Source organism: Haliotis cracherodii, unplaced genomic scaffold (genome assembly GCF_022045235.1).
Source record: "Haliotis cracherodii isolate W230 unplaced genomic scaffold, xgHalCrac1.p SCAF_2, whole genome shotgun sequence".
NCBI lineage: Eukaryota > Metazoa > Mollusca > Gastropoda > Lepetellida > Haliotidae > Haliotis > Haliotis cracherodii.
The window spans coordinates 12,822,315-12,840,691 of NW_027266275.1; the positions used below are offsets into that span (position 1 = coordinate 12,822,315).

Genomic DNA, 18,377 nt, shown 5'->3' on the forward strand with positions numbered 1-18,377 from the left:
AAAAAATTTAAATTTTCTTAGGCTTGTATCTACTGAGGGGCATTGGTCACAACACATTTTTTAAAGAACAAAAAGAAATGTTTCATCATAGCAAATAAGCAAGATGAGATTTTTCTCTATAGCAAAACAATTTCTTCTAGCGCTAACTGAAATCATAAAAAAATATTCGAGATGTACAATCGCAAACAAGTTATATACACATATCTACATATATAGCTACAAGATAAGCACAATTAACTTTTCAATCAAATAAGTTCTGGAAATCAATGCATATTGGAATGGCAGAGCAATTTGAAGCTTTTCTATCAGTATGTCTAAAACACAAGAAACATTCCTCCAAATTCATCATAATCAGATACAGGTCACTGCTCCCTGAATTGATATCCAGCTTATAACATAAAGCTGAGAATAAGTGTCCAAAACACAGCTAGGCTGAAATCCAAGGCAGGTTACTTCAGACAAAGCAAACTCCAAGCTATTACTATTTTCCTTGTTTCCATTAAGATCAGGCCATTTCTTCTAAACCTATCCCAATATTCACCAATCATTTCCTTGATGAAGGGAGTCCTTTCGTGTTGGTAAAATGGGCCAGTGTTCTTGTAGATCCTTATGAACTCAATGACATGTCACTTGTGTTAGCAAGTGTTCTTTCATCTTGAAGCATATCAAACACATAAACACTAATAAACAAATCTGGGACCAGTAAACAAAATACCTATCTGCTTTATAAGCAGGAACACACATGAAACTTCATAAATAAACATTTCAACATGTTGTCAAAGATCTGGATATTTATAGGAATGATTCTAAATATCAATGAAATGACACAAAATACAATCTTTCTGTAGGCCAGAAAAACCATTTCTCTTCATTTTTATACTAAGCAATACTCATGTGAATGTGCATGTCTCGTGAAAGAAAATGGTAACAACTTTATACGAAAATATATGAACAGAAATGTGGTGTTATCATTGTATCATGGTGCTCAGCAAGAGAAGCAGAACCTTTGTTTCAGAGGCCTGCATGTGCAGTTTGCTGTTGAAAACAGATCCTTATGACAATCACAGATACAAAAGCATACACCAGTTACTGCAACAAGTATATACACATAAGTTAGAGGTACCTTCTATTTACAAAACATTTCCTTCAAGGCTTGTCATTGTCTGCAATAATCTGAACTGATTATATATACTCCTCAAAAGAAGTTGAGGAATACCTCAGACTTTCATATCACATTGATGTATCATAATGCCATGCTGTCATAAGAAAGGTGTTCTTTTACTTTGAGTAGTATAGATCAAATAACTAAAAATTTAGTTTTTGAAACAGGCTTGTCATGAAAACTGAATGATCCAACACACCCAATCACGTTTTTGAGTTGCTGAACGCTACACTCAGCAATCTTCCAGCTCTATAATAGCAGCCTGTAAATAGAGCCTGGATCAGTATGAGAAACATTGTACGCTGTCGTGGGTACGATGACACATCCAACAAGCCATCGAGCCTCACTTGATTCTCTACCTCATGACAAGAAGAGGTTGCTGGGAACCTAGTTAACTCGGAATCCCAACAGGGCCACAATCATGTCGGCACACATAAAAATGTACACACAGGATATCAAGTTATGGCAATGTTTTCTTATGTATACAATGATTGAATGTCAATTTTGTACATGAACTTGAAATATGAGAAATCATCTGCTTGAAATTTGTACATAAATCCTTTTTTACTGATATCAATCACAACAACAAATAGTAAGTCTTCACATGCTAAATGTGCACAAGTTCAATTCTTTGGGTATAATAGTTATGAAAAATGTGTCACTGAAAGATTCATTAAAATAAATGTATTATCAATCACTTGGTCCTTACTATATCAAAGTTAGGTTCATGAATCGTCCTTTCAAAATATCTCAAGAACTTAAATGGTTTCAGTGAAAAAAATCTAAAAATGTGCTGGATGATTGCACTGGAAAGATATATTTATATATACACAACACCAATACTTTATATTAATCTAATACTGTTATATAAGACAGTTGACAGTATCCAAAACTGTCACTACTGAATACACCCCAACACTATAACATTATGATTCCTCAACTTGTCTACCCTGAGTACCCACTCAGGAGCGAAACCTTCCATCCCACTTGTGCTCCCTGAAACACAACATGTCATCTTCCTCATCCCTGCCTGATGCTGATACAATACACTTGCATACTTGCTGAGTGCATTCCCAGTGTGCCGGAAACATTTACCATGACATGCATAAGGCAAAGCATATGTATCACTGCACCATGCTTATTGGCAAGACAAGGGGGTTTGCATCATGGCTATCTACAAGACAAAAAAGGGTATGCATCATGGAAGTAGCAAGACAAAGTGCAACATCATGCATCATGCATCATCCCAATATCTGCCTAGACATGTCACGCCTTAATGGAATGAATATCTGCACAAATTAGTACAATTTGAAATACAAATGTATTCTACATTTACTGATATGGTTAGTGATAAAATTACCAACAAGGAGTTCATGACAGACCCCAGTATGTCAGTCACTTCAAATGTTAGCAAACTATGAGATACCTTCTGGAATATGAATAGGATTGTCAAACACCCTCTGTGTAATGAAAAGGCCACATATCGTTTGACCATCTACAAGGTTATAATTCAGTAAATAAACTATCTAACTTTGCAAATTATCAAAATATTATTAATTATAATCCCCACTCAAGTTTGAAACACCTCTACAGAAAATAATCAAGAGCAAAGTAATTGATATTATTGTTTAGTCACAGCCTCTACCTCTGGTGATCATATGATTTTTTTACACTTTTGAAAGAATCAAATTACAGGAATATTGGCCTATTGTTGATGTACTCAACAAAGAGGCATCAGTAATAAATAGCACTCCCTGGAATTACTTAAGACTGGAATTAAGACTGTCAGGCCCACAATATGTCAAAACGATATGTACTTACAACAATGTGACATATACACCAGTTGTCTCCACCAGTGGAGGAGGGCCTATAGAATACAGAGGGCAAGTACCTGGCCACCACACCATTAACCAGGGTCGTACTTATGACAGCTGACATATACACCAGTTGTCTCCATCAGTGGAGGAGGGCCTATAGAATACAGAGGGCAAGTACCTGGCCACCACACCATTAACCAGGGTCGTACTTATGACAGCTGACATATACACCAGTTGTCTCCATCAGTGGAGGAGGGCCTATAGAATACAGAGGGCAAGTACCTGGCCACCACACCATTAACCAGGGTCGTACTTATGACAGCTGACATATACACCAGTTGTCTCCATCAGTGGAGGAGGGCCTATAGAATACAGAGGGCAAGTACCTGGCCACCACACCATTAACCAGGGTCGTACTTATGACAGCTGACATAAACACCAGTTGTCTCCATCAGTGGAGGAGGGCCTATAGAATACAGAGGGCAAGTACCTGGCCACCACACCATTAACCAGGGTCGTACTTATGACAGCTGACATAAACACCAGTTGTCTCCATCAGTGGAGGAGGGCCTATAGAATACAGAGGGCAAGTACCTGGCCACCACACCAGTAACCAGGGTCGTACTTATGACAGCTGACATAAACACCAGTTGTCTCCATCAGTGGAGGAGGGCCTATAGAATACAGAGGGCAAGTACCTGGCCACCCCACCATTAACCAGGGTCGTACTTATGACAGCTGACATATACACCAGTTGTCTCCATCAGTGGAGGAGGGCCTATAGAATACAGAGGGCAAGTACCTGGCCATCCCACCAGTAACCAGGGTCGTACTTATGACAGCTGACATATACACCAGTTGTCTCCATCAGTGGAGGAGGGCCTATAGAATACAGAGGGCAAGTACCTGGCCACCACACCATTAACCAGGGTCGTACTTATGACAGCTGACATATACACCAGTTGTCTCCATCAGTGGAGGAGGGCCTATAGAATACAGAGGGCAAGTACCTGGCCACCACACCATTAACCAGGGTCGTACTTATGACAGCTGACATAAACACCAGTTGTCTCCATCAGTGGAGGAGGGCCTATAGAATACAGAGGGCAAGTACCTGGCCACCACACCATTAACCAGGGTCGTACTTATGACAGCTGACATATACACCAGTTGTCTCCATCAGTGGAGGAGGGCCTATAGAATACAGAGGGCAAGTACCTGGCCACCACACCATTAACCAGGGTCGTACTTATGACAGCTGACATAAACACCAGTTGTCTCCATCAGTGGAGGAGGGCCTATAGAATACAGAGGGCAAGTACCTGGCCACCACACCAGTAACCAGGGTCGTACTTATGACAGCTGACATAAACACCAGTTGTCTCCATCAGTGGAGGAGGGCCTATAGAATACAGAGGGCAAGTACCTGGCCACCCCACCAGTAACCAGGGTCGTACTTATGACAGCTGACATATACACCAGTTGTCTCCATCAGTGGAGGAGGGCCTATAGAATACAGAGGGCAAGTACCTGGCCACCACACCATTAACCAGGGTCGTACTTATGACAGCTGACATAAACACCAGTTGTCTCCATCAGTGGAGGAGGGCCTATAGAATACAGAGGGCAAGTACCTGGCCACCACACCATTAACCAGGGTCGTACTTATGACAGCTGACATAAACACCAGTTGTCTCCATCAGTGGAGGAGGGCCTATAGAATACAGAGGGCAAGTACCTGGCCACCACACCAGTAACCAGGGTCGTACTTATGACAGCTGACATATACACCAGTTGTCTCCACCAGTGGAGGAGGGCCTATAGAATACAGAGGGCAAGTACTTGGCCACCACACCAGTAACCAGGGTCGTACTTATGACAGCTGACATAAACACCAGTTGTCTCCATCAGTGGAGGAGGGCCTATAGAATACAAAGGGCAAGTACCTGGCCACCCCACCAGTAACCAGGGTCGTACTTATGACAGCTGACATATACACCAGTTGTCTCCATCAGTGGAGGAGGGCCTATAGAATACAGAGGGCAAGTACCTGGCCACCACACCATTAACCAGGGTCGTACTTATGACAGCTGACATAAACACCAGTTGTCTCCATCAGTGGAGGAGGGCCTATAGAATACAGAGGGCAAGTACCTGGCCACCACACCAGTAACCAGGGTCGTACTTATGACAGCTGACATATACACCAGTTGTCTCCACCAGTGGAGGAGGGCCTATAGAATACAGAGGGCAAGTACCTGGCCACCACACCAGTAACCAGGGTCGTACTTATGACAGCTGACATAAACACCAGTTGTCTCCATCAGTGGAGGAGGGCCTATAGAATACAGAGGGCAAGTACCTGGCCACCCCACCAGTAACCAGGGTCGTACTTATGACAGCTGACATATACACCAGTTGTCTCCATCAGTGGAGGAGGGCCTATAGAATACAGAGGGCAAGTACCTGGCCACCACACCATTAACCAGGGTCGTACTTATGACAGCTGACATAAACACCAGTTGTCTCCATCAGTGGAGGAGGGCCTATAGAATACAGAGGGCAAGTACCTGGCCACCACACCAGTAACCAGGGTCGTACTTATGACAGCTGACATAAACACCAGTTGTCTCCATCAGTGGAGGAGGGCCTATAGAATACAGAGGGCAAGTACCTGGCCACCACACTAGTAACCAGGGTCGTACTTATGACAGCTGACATAAACACCAGTTGTCTCCATCAGTGGAGGAGGGCCTATAGAATACAGAGGGCAAGTACCTGGCCACCCCACCAGTAACCAGGGTCGTACTTATGACAGCTGACATATACACCAGTTGTCTCCATCAGTGGAGGAGGGCCTATAGAATACAGAGGGCAAGTACCTGGCCACCACACCAGTAACCAGGGTCGTACTTATGACAGCTGACATATACACCAGTTGTCTCCACCAGTGGAGGAGGGCCTATAGAATACAGAGGGCAAGTACCTGGCCACCACACCAGTAACCAGGGTCGTACTTATGACAGCTGACATATACACCAGTTGTCTCCATCAGTGGAGGAGGGCCTATAGAATACAGAGGGCAAGTACCTGGCCACCACACCAGTAACCAGGGTCGTACTTATGACAGCTGACATATACACCAGTTGTCTCCATCAGTGGAGGAGGGCCTATAGAATACAGAGGGCAAGTACCTGGCCACCACACCAGTAACCAGGGTCGTACTTATGACAGCTGACATAAACACCAGTTGTCTCCATCAGTGGAGGAGGGCCTATAGAATACAGAGGGCAAGTACCTGGCCACCCCACCAGTAACCAGGGTCGGATAGCTTCCTTAACTTTGCGGGCTGGATCTCAGTCCAGATAGTCTTAGGTGCAAGCACTACAAATGACAAGTTCAAACTGACATTTTAACATGCTTCACTGACTGTCATACGACACTATTTATGTTGTTTTACAAGCAGAGACTCATCAGTTAAATGTTAGATAAGTAGCTTTCATGCCTTATTATCAGAGTGAAATTATTAAACATGTCTCATGTTATAGTTTGGAGATTGTAACAGCTTTTTTGCCTACTGGATACAAAGACATATCAGCTATCATGTTTCCTTAAGAGAGCAGTTCAAAATGACATATCAGATGAATATCTTAGTTCCTCAAGGTTACCTGGTTTGCAAGGTTTCCATCGAACAAAATTAAATTTTCAGGGTACATACTGTTTATGTCAGTAGATGCCTGCCCTAACTGTCATAATTTGACTTTGAAAATACCTCCCCATCCATCAACATAAAATGAGATGAAATGCTAGAATGTCAACAGTTTTAGGAGTAAGTTTTAGGAGTAGGTGTGGTGGTATGTCTCACATCTTAACGAATTATGTGACATATCAAACATCAAACATTTGACCCTGTCCATGTAAAGGAGATGTGACCATATTTGTAGCACTGGTCTCCTATTTCCAGTATAGTAGATATGATCAAACAGTATTTGACGTAATAAGCGCCCAGGGCGCTCTCAAAATTAGAAATAGGGGGGCTCTTATTAGAATATTATTTTGGTGAAAAAAGATAAATTTCGTGGTTTATGCTGACAGCCTGAAATGTTTATATACGACAGATATATTTTTCCAGAATTGAATGCCCATAATTAAGGTTGCATATAACACACACGTGCATATTATACGCGAATTAAAAAAATATTGCGTACATTGATCAATTGGAAGGGGTGCTAATTGGGATTGTTCACTAGCCAATATCTTAGCAAATGTCTCCGTTGGCGCTTATTAGAGCGGGGCGCTTATTACATCGAATAAAGTAATAGACTTTGTGGCATGGGGAAAGTGGTGCTCCGGTCATTATTGCATGAGCATGGTCAGATCTTGTACAAATGTAATGAAAGCAAAGGACACAAGTTCACATACATACAAAAATTAATATTAACAGTTTCAAGGATCTTGTAAAGTCAAATGGTCGGGAATGGAATGTCCAGGTAACTTCAACACATTAAGGATTCATTTATTATGTTCATCAAGAAAATAAATGTTTTCATAAGATTGTGAGTGCATAATAAGCATACGTTTTCTGTTATATATACATGGTGAGGAAAAAATCCTTCTGCCAATAAACCCTGGTCATTGACATGAGATGAAACAAATATTTGTCACTCTACTCTAAGTGCCTATGATCATTATGAAGCTGTCAATGTTTCTGCCAATGACAGGCCACATACTCATGTCAATGTTTCCGACATTGAAAAGAAATCCTTAACATCGAACCAATTTTGTTTATCAATACAGTCAAACACTGTTGGGTCGAAGTTGAAGGACCTATGTAAATGCTTCGAATTATCCGAGGTTCAGCACAACCCAAAAGGATGACTAAAGAAGGAATAATCAGGGACAAAGGTTATTACTTCAAGTCAAACATAAGTTCGCCACAACAGTGTTTGACTATTAGAAAACCAATACAAAATGTCAGTAAACATGGTTATTTAGAACAATTTAGAAAGGCAGATATTCGTGTGGTAATTGATTTAATACTGCATCCAGTTATGAAATCAGATTTCAAAATATTTCCAGAAAATATCACAGGCACTTGGGAGAATCTACATGAACTACCAAAACTCACCTGTCTAGGAAACTTATGAAAAAATGTAAACATGTTCTGAATAGAACATGACACATCTCCAACATTTATCATCAAACGAGTATCAAAATATACAATCTGGAAATAAAATGTCCTTTGGTTGTGAAGAACATCATGGTGAGAGATGTCAGTCTTACATTTAGGCTAAACAAATAATCATCCTTGTCTCTCAGAACCCCATGTACAGTTAACAGGGTACAACCAGAGCCCCAGATAAGCTGCGTATCTGTGTGAAATACGCATCAGAAATGCAGAAATACGCAGTAAAATAAAATCCAAGCGTATCAAATAAAGCTCTCGAACCCACACAACACCAGTTTGCAGGGACTAGATGAATAGTGTTTTTAAATATTTAACTTAAATACCCAAATGTGAAAAAACTAGTGGGTAACAGAAATTTGAATACCCAGATAGAATTACTGATACCCAATGATTTTAAAATGCCCACAACACCAAAAGCTTATCTGGAGCTCTGGTACAACACCTCCAATTTGTCACAAAATACAATTCAACAGAATTAATACTCTTAAGAAAAGAGGACCGACCACCATACACACCATTTACATGAGAAGTAACTACTTATATTTTCCCAAACTGCAGATATGTAATCAGATAAAAATATCTAAACAAAGACTTATTTTTCCTGAATATTCAACACGTTAAAACATCCAAAATTTAAACCACACTGAGGTCTGAAGTTCTTAAGTAGCTAATGGTTACTAAATATAGGTGGGAGCCGTCTCTAACCAATGGCTAAGGCCAGTATGTGCACATGTCAATAACCAATAACCATGATGCCAGTAACCATGGAAACTAATACCAATTAACCTGCCACGACACCTCCCCTGGGATGCAGTTGTTAGGAGTGGGTGTCATCATGTGTCATCCTCAAGTCACACTGACTGAAAATACACAAGAAACAGGAGGTCTTTACCCCAAAGATGATGGTGACAAGAGACATTGCAAAGCATGACAGGAGTATAAGCCTATACATAACTCTATGCATAGCCAAACTAATTACAGAATAGTTAGGGCTGGGACGATACACCAACTTCACTCTTATCTGTGGTGCGTAAGCCATCATTATTTATAGACAATAAAGTCACGGAGAGTTATCTCCCTTTGACCAAGATGATTGACCTTGGTATAACAGGGACTTTTTGATAAACAATAGGATAACAATGATCCTGATGGACAGATCGGTCCCATTTACTTCCAGTGTGTGCCAAGTGGGTAGTAGTTTGTCTCATTATCAACTATTTGCTAAAAACAGCATCATTATCATATACAAGAAAAGGCTTTTGCCATGATTTTCAGTCCTTACGCCGCTCTTATCGACATCCCACAAACATCACGGCAAGATATGGTTAACTCCCAGTCTTGGTGGCTACAGTGAGACTACAGTATGATGGAGCTCCCACAACAGGTCTATGACACTGTTATGAATGGGACCCACTTCAAATGTGCTGAATATGCATTGATGATAGTGTGCAATACTAGCTGAAGGCCGATCACAGAAAGACATTCAAGTAGGATTAGTAATATTAGCAATACAGCCTTCACATATTTAAGTCACTAGTCCTGATAATGATCAGTACACAAGCAATATGCAATGTGAAGAACTGGTTTTATAAACAAAAATAAATGTCCCGCCATGATATTGCTTGAAAACTGCTTAATTTGGCATAAAACCATACTCACTCACTTAAAAAATAAAACATATCTTTTGGCCTAGTATGTTTAGAAGATGAAAAGTCTATAAGCTAACGCTAAAATCTTAAAATGTGTAAGAGATAAGTTGCCAGTAGAATCATGTTTTTGTCACAGATTGTATAATACCTTCAAAAACTTTGTATTTCTCCCTCTGGTCATTATCGTATATTATCGATTGAGCACTTTGGACAGGGCTATAGAACTCAGTTTCAATAAGAATTGTTACATCACAATCATTTACCAGCTTTTGTAACAACTTTGTGATAAGTCCCTACTCCTTTCATATGCTTTGTTTGTTGTTGTTTAACGCCGCATTCAGCAATATTCCAGCTTTATGGCAGCGGTCTGTAAATAATCGAGGCTGGACCAGACAATCCAGTGATTGACATCATGAGCATCGATCCATGCAATTGGAATACGATGACATGCATCAACCAAGTCAGCAAGCCTGACCACCCAATCCCGTTAGTTGCCTCTTACGACAAGTATAGTCGCCTTTTGCAGTGTGATGTGGCCAACTAATGATCAAGGTGATTGAAAACAAAATGTGACTAACATTGATTACGGTTAATACATCCGTAACTCCCCTTCCACATCTTTTGTCAGGGAACATAATTAACACCTTCATTTCACATTTTAAACTTTTAACAGAAACACAGGAAAAGGATGTCAGTGCTAACTACAACTTGTTTAAATTAAATTTAACACAACTCTTATATTGTGTTCCTTGTTATGACACAAGAACTTCAAATTAAAAAATAAATAACGTAATGCAATCACAAAGAAAAGGTGAGCTTGGACAGGGCCCTGTTCCACAAAGCGATCTTAGCGCTAAGATGATCATAACTCCCATCTTTTAACATAGTAGTCATAGCGCCAAGATCACTTTGTCTAACAGGGCCCAGGATTTCACATGTTTCAGAAACAAAATCCTCGAAACATGTCCTACAATTTTGCAATCAAACAATCCAAAAAGAATCTGTCTAATCCTCTTTTGTTTCTTGGACTCCAATAATGCAAATAATGAAATGAGATTTCAGTATATGAAGTTCTTAGCCGACGTTGACTTGTCGAGTGACGGCATCACCTCTTCCACATTGCTCTGTAGTTTCTTGTACTCTCCGCTGCCATTGGTCCGCCGCCTCCCTTGACCGCTGCGACCCTCGATGACGAAAGCAATTATCTGTCAAACAAACATTACCATTTCAAATGAGACAGCAACAAATTATCTAATCTTATTTTCACTGAAAACAAAAAATCTATTTTTAGCAGATACCTGTTCTCGGAGTGCCAACATTTCCTATCTTCCATTCTGTGGTATACTAAAACATTCTAAATGGCACATCTGGGGATTTGTTGTCCCACATCCAACAGTGAACAATACATGAACTCAAAGCGAAAAGTACCTGTATGACTGAAAACTCCTTTCTCTTCGAAGACCAAACTTGCATAAGGTGTAATGTGAATTATTAGGCTGAAGACAAAAACTTTTAGGCTTTCTACATGTTCAAAAGAATTTAATCACATTCATCCATCATATCCATTCTTTCAAAATTAAAATTGTTCTTGGTAATTTTTTATTTTTTACACAAGCTGTTTATTCTCATTAGCATGATTAGTGATTGAGAGTGACCGTATTTTAACTCCCTATACACAATGAAAAAGAAACAATCTATCCAGGGCCCACTTGCACAAAGCATTCTTAGCACTAAGGCTATTGTAAGCCTATGTTAAAGTATGGGAGTTACGATCATCTTAGCGCAAAGATCGCTTTGTGCAAGTGGGCCCAGGTCTTTCAAGATCAGGATACCTACACGAATTTCTTTAGGATTCCAAACTAAATTCCCATCGCATATTGGGAACCAAAAAGCATTTTTTTTTTTTTAAATTGAGAATTTTGTTAAATTAATTTTGTTCAATAACGTAAAACTAAACATTAAAACCCCTTCGATCCTCTTTATTCATCCTGTTATCAGCTTCTTCAATGAAAATACAAGTCACCTCTACCCCGTCTACCTTGTCTACAACACTGGACAAAGCCATAACATTAGTCACAAGTGTATACACTGATAATGTGACATAAACAAATTGCAAGTGTTTTGATGGCATTTGATTACCTGAGCAAGCATTTATTTGTCATTTATGGTTCCATAAACAAAACACAATAATAGACTTTACCCACCAACAGACTGGGGGCATGGGTGGCCCAGTCATCTAAGGCCCTGCGATACTCTGTGCTGAGTTGCGTCCCTTGGGCATGCCAGAAACCTATGATTGTGGGTTCGAATACCTGTTCGCCCCGATTATGTTTCTAGGTTTGTCAGCACCATACCACTGCTCGTGGGTTTCACCGAAGTGGTCAACGTCTGAGACCTGAAACTTCAGGCTTTCCTCCCACATTAAGCCGCAATATAACTAGAATAATGTTACAAGCGGCGTTAAACCCAACTCACTCTTACGCTTACACTCACCCACCAACAGACTACTGTGCCTCGATTGCATAATAATTGAATGGGCGGGGCCTGTGGTGCATTATTGTGCTAACACATATGGCTGAATTTATATTGTTGTCTACAAATGTTTTAAGTGTTAAATGATGTCTGTGGAGTTATCATTGACACATTTATATAAAATAATTGACTTCAATACGTTTTCGCATTTATGGACATTGATGGAGGTCCGTACGGTGTGTGTGTGTGTGTATATATATATAGGAAAGTGACCAGCCTTTAATAACATGTTTAACCATGCCAACCACACCAACCATATACAATAGCACTATTACCTTTTGTTTATTGTGGAAAACCACGTATCCAGCAATACACAGCACCACAGCGGTCAGGAAGTAAGCCATGAAGTTGCCAGATGAAGGAGCCTCGTACTCCTTTTCTAGTTTCTTTATCTGTACTGGTGACTTAGCTGTATCGCTATGGACAACAGGCTGCCTCCGGCCATCACCAGGCTCACTAAAATCGCTATCCGTGTCATGGGAATCTTTTCCGCTCTGCCCATCACCGCCTTCAGTGCTTAGTGTCTCATGGGAATCTTTTCCGCTCTGCCCATCACCGCCTTCAACGCCTAGTGACTTATGGTTCTCTTTTCCACTCAGCCCATCACCGCCTTCAACGTCTAATGTCTTATGGTTCCCTTTTCCACTCAGCCCATCACCGCCTTCAAGGTCTAATGTCTTATGGTTCTCTTTTCCGCTCTGCCCATCACCGCCTTCAACGCCTAGTGACTTATGGTTCTCTTTTCCACTCAGCCCATCACTGCCTTCAACGCCTAATGTCTTATGGTTCTCTCTTCCACTCAGCCCATCACCGCCTTCAACGCCTAATGTCTTATGGTTCTCTTTTCCACTCAGCCCATCACCGCCTTCAACGCCTAATGTCTTATGGTTCTCTTTTCCACTCAGCCCATCACGGCCTACAGTGGCTGGTGTCTCATGTGGGTCTTTTCCACTAAGCCCATCACGGCCTACAGTGGCTGGTGTCTCATGTGGGTCTTTTCCACTAAGCCCATCACGGCCTACAGTGGCTGGTGTCTCATGTGGGTCTTTTCCACTCAGCCCATCACGGCCTACAGTGGCTGGTGTCTCATGTGGGTCTTTTCCACTCAGCCCATCACGGCCTACAGTGGCTGGTGTCTCATGTGGGTCTTTTCCACTAAGCCCATCACGGCCTACAGTGGCTGGTGTCTCATGTGGGTCTTTTCCACTAAGCCCATCACGGCCTACAGTGGCTGGTGTCTCATGTGGGTCTTTTCTAGTCAGCCCATCACTGCCTACAGTGGCTGGTGTCTCATGTGGGTCTTTTCCACTCAGCCCATCACTGCCTACAGTGGCTGGTGTCTCATGTGGGTCTTTTCCACTCAGCCCATCACTGCCTACAGTGGCTGGTGTCTCATGTGGGTCTTTTCCACTCAGCCCATCACGGTCTACAGTGGCTGGTGTCTCATGTGGGTCTTTTCCACTCAACCCTTCCACCTTAACAGTTGTTTTATTAGTTTTGTCAACTGCAACTGGTCGGTCTGTAACAACATCTGTTCCTTTAGGTTCAACAGCAGAACCATTGACAGGTACCAATGCATGGGAACCATTTAGGGGTGATCCTGTATTGTTAACTTCTTGACCTGTATTGGTATCACCCTCTTTGTTTTCAACTGTAACAGTCTTGTTATTACTTTTAATTGCCAATGGAGGTGTCGGAGACCCAACATTAGTTCCTGTAGTTTTAGCACTACTAATATCTCCAGCTACACCGATTGGTCCAGTAGAGCTGCTGCTACGGTTAGGTTCACGTCCACTTTGTCCAGCAGCAGCAGTGATGTTTTCTGGAAAAAATAAAATAAGATATAACTATAAACAATTCCATGATTACAACAGGACAACAACATATCACTGAAATAAAAAAAGTATAAAAAGTACAATTTAAACTGTAAATAAACATGTCTGGTGATTTTTTATCTCAAATTTCGAATTTGTACTGACAAAGTTTCTCATCACCCGTTCGTTTGTTGAAAGGGTATGGTGTAATTTTTTTCTGCGCATAATATTCAAATTTCTTTTTTTCCACAATATCAAACCCGCTAGAGGGGGGTGTGCATTATACATGGGTGCGCACTATACTCAAGAAAATACAGTATGTGAGAAATTTCTACATTAACTCCCTGGATGCCATTTGGACGTATATGTCCCTACACAAAACGCAGTTGCTGTGCCAGAGGGACATACATGTCCTTCTGAAACATCTATAAAAAAAAGAATGGAAATAAAATGTATTTGGTTTTTACATTATTCATTTTATTGGAGATTTTCAACCTGACGAGACTCACAAAGTATCCAGTGCGCAATATCAACAAAATAGCCGCCATGGACATTTTGTAAAAAATCGCATATTCAATATGTATGCCAAGCTATAACTGATATCAAGTTAATGCTTTACAATATTTACATAGCCATTTAGGGAAATGGTTGAACCTTTTTAGTGTGAAATTTGAAAACTGGGGGTTTTAACGTTGTTACGTTACGTCGTTTTTAGATGAAGGTGAGCGGTTTTCACAACGTCACTCGCAAATAAACTCGGCACAGCCATAGTACACAGGCTATTTTCATGGGTCAGTCAGAAGGTTAACTGCCACCAACATATCATCCTGTAAATTGTAACCCGGAGCAGGCTGAAGAATGGCCACATGTTTGTGCAGCTTACCTGGTATTTTCTTGGTTGTCAATGTACATGCACATAGTTTGAACCAAAGGAGTAACCAAACAACACTGCTGGGATCATAATCATCCAAAAACAATACATTCTTTGACAAAATAGATTCAGAAGAGATGCACACAAGATCCAGCAACTACAATCAGTGACCATGTTCATATGCATGATATGACGATATTCTTTACTTGGTAATAGTGACAACTATGGCCTCACTATCACACTATTTGTATTAATCACCTTTAACAATTTAAAGGTGGCAAATCAGCTTCACAGAGAATCATATCCACTTTCATTTTTGTTTAAATATCCTGAAAATGAAACATACCCATGTTCAATGTTCATGATGTTCATAGCTATTTTTTTATCATTTTACAGCCAGTGAGTTGGATCTTAACGTTGCTTTGAATAGATTTCCAATTACATCACATTACATTGTGTGCCAGCCAGTGAGGGAGGAAAGCCTAAAGTGATGCAGGTCGGGTATGGTGCTGACAAACCTAGAAACATGTAAAACAGGTAAAACCAGGATTCCAACCCACGATCATTGATTTCTGGCATGCCCAAAGGACGCAACTCTGAACAGCTCATCATTTCACAAACACAAAGTGTCTTTGATACAAACATATCCACCCCCCTACAATGACCATGCTGCCTGATAGCTTACACTCATGGTTTGTTGTTTAACGCTGCACTCAGCAATATTCCAGCTATATGACGGCGGTCTGTAAATAATCGAGTCTGGAACAGACAATCCAGTGATTAATATTATGAGCATCGATCCATGCAATTGGGATCGATGACATGCATCAACCAAATCAGCGAGCCTGACCACCCGATCCCGTCACTTGCCTCTTACGACAAGCATAGTCGCCTTTTACGGCAAGCATGGGTTGCTGAAGGCCTATTCTACCCCGGATCTTCACGGGTCATTGTGTCATGTTCCTTGTGTTGGGTTACAACACTGTTTCACCATATCATTACACCACAATGACCACTATTGGTAAAGTACAGACTAATAAACTCATTACGAAAGCTTCTATTTCTTAAAGTAGGCAATGGGAGTTAGATTCTCCTGTGCGATTATTTAATCAGTTTGTCACCCCTTAGTATGACGAACATGAGCTGTGCCTTAAGAAAGGTTATTCAGACTACTTCATGGATCTCGCACGCTGCTTCAATGCAACACGTTCATCAATGAAAGAAGAGTAGTCAAAACACTGTTATATCCTGCCCAGGACATCACACCCCTATATGCTTAGGTCGGTGAGAAACCTCATCAAATAAAACACACAGTCAAGACACTTACTTTTCTAAGAGGACTCACAGTATGTAGTCATAATTATCAGTTTATTACATTGTTGAAGATGCATTTTGATTCAAACTCAATTAAATGAGCAAAACTGTATGTTTGTGGACATTTGAAATCTGCCTAGATATGCATGTTTCGTTTTATTATTCTGCAATCCATTTTCAGTATTACCAGCTGACCCAGCCCAACTTTTCTTGGCCCAACTTGAAGGCATTCCCTTATTTGAGTTAAACAAACTCTACTCTTAGCCCTTGGATGCTTAAACCGCCCCACTGGTCTAGTGGTAGAGTGTCCGCCCGGAGAGCGGAAGGTCCGGGGTTCAATCCCTGGCCGCGTCATACCAAAAGACGTTTATTAAAAGATGGTACTCGTTGTTACCCTGTCTGGCGCTCAGCATTAAGGGGCTAAAACAAGGACTGGTCTGCTCAGAGTCAGTATACTGTGTCTGAGTGGGGTATTCATGTTAAACTGCGGCATGGTATCTCAGTGAGCTAGCACTATAAATCGGCATCAGTCCGGACTAGTACAAGAAGCCACACACACTCGTGCATGCACGTCGCTATATAAGTGCAATAATCTTGGACGCGAGGTTAAACACAACTTCACCTCACCTTGGATGCTTAAATGAGAAAAATTTGGCGAATATATTCTATAACAGCTCCGATTCTCGCCAACCCTGCTGCACATGTTGTAGTCACCTGTCAAAATTATTTGGTAATATTCAGGGAAATTCGTACAGAAATATTAATAACACCATTAGGCTGTATACTTTGTGATACTCAAATGTGGTGATTATACGTACCGTAAACAATTACTGAAAAGAAGTTGAATTCACACAGTTTTTCTGCAACATCCTTTTTACACGCCGTCTCACAATTCATATCTTTCGGCAGATAGGTTCCTAGATAATTGGAAGAGTTTCTGTCTCTTTCAAGTCTCGTACAAAACGGTGTTTCATCTTTCGCAAACTTCATAAGCTCTGAAGACATTTGTGTATCGATTGTCTTCTTTTTCTGTTCTGAGACCTGGGTTTGGTTACACATGTATAAGGTGAGATCGAACATTTTTTGACACAACCTCGACAGATCACCGTCCGGCTGTGTGGTTTTGCATACTTCGTAATAGAATTTTCCTGATGGCTCTATAAGGAACCCGATCGAGAACATTGGGAATTTGCAGCTGTTTCTCAAATCCAAAAACTCTGCAAACCAATCGCCTTCTTCATCCTGAGGTTCATCCTGCGCCCTGATATAACTCACAGTTAACAATAACAACATCAATCCAATTCGGACCCCATCTCTTCTGTTGGTCGCCGCCATGTTGTCAGCGTGGATGAACCAAGCTCCTCACAGCGATAGTACGTTCCCGGAGCTCTCTATACTATCGCTGCCACCAGTCAAAACTCCCCACTGTGAATAGGTGGCCACAACCATGCTTGGAGTTGAACTCGCAACCGAATGACCGTTATGTTTACAAACAAGTGACGACTGTCGTGACGCCGAATACACTTATCGCTGCTAAATTACTTTCTTCGTTTGTCAATTTGAATTTCTGTTTCATTAAAACTATCGTGTTATTGATATAGTAAGAATGTAAGGGAGAAGTTGGTTGATATTCCGTTAGTCTGCAATCTCGAACCAATCCGATTATCAAAACAACAAAGTGAATTCATCTGGAAAACATGGTCAGTCGTAAACCTTTTCAAATTGAAATATGATGGCATTCCCAGAGACATAAACAAAAGTATAAACGTTACTACATATGGGGTTGGAGGGCAAATTTCAAGATTCTTGAAATGGCCGCGCCCACACTGGTGGCAGCGATGTTACCGAGAGTGTAACGAAGGTGTCACGCGCTGGGAAGGAGCTTGTGGATGAACTACTAAAGGGAGACAATTCCTATAATGATTTGCAATATTATGTTGCGATGGAGCACGTTAGCGTATATTCCAAACTGGTAAACAAGGTCCGAAACTGTCGTTTAAATTACTTGTGATACATATTTGAGTACTTCA

The 18,377-nt window shown here is 41.0% G+C and overlaps 1 protein-coding gene across 2 annotated transcripts; it reads right to left on the reverse strand.

The window, feature by feature from the left end:
• Positions 1-6,135: 6,135 nt before the first annotated feature.
• Positions 6,136-17,695, reverse strand: LOC139469811 (trans-Golgi network integral membrane protein 2-like). 2 transcript variants are annotated; one of them, XM_071252108.1, is made up of 4 exons: positions 17,166-17,695; positions 12,624-14,170; positions 10,926-11,021; positions 6,136-9,027 (listed from the first exon to the last, which is right to left on the reverse strand). In XM_071252108.1, the coding sequence occupies exons 1-4, from the start codon at positions 17,680-17,682 to the stop codon at positions 9,019-9,021; spliced, it is 2,169 nt and encodes a 722-aa protein (XP_071108209.1). In that variant the 5' UTR covers positions 17,683-17,695; the 3' UTR covers positions 6,136-9,018. The 2 variants fall into 2 exon arrangements, with proteins under 2 accessions (XP_071108209.1, XP_071108208.1); XM_071252107.1 differs by having other exon boundaries at positions 6,136-11,021.
• Positions 17,696-18,377: the final 682 nt, after the last annotated feature.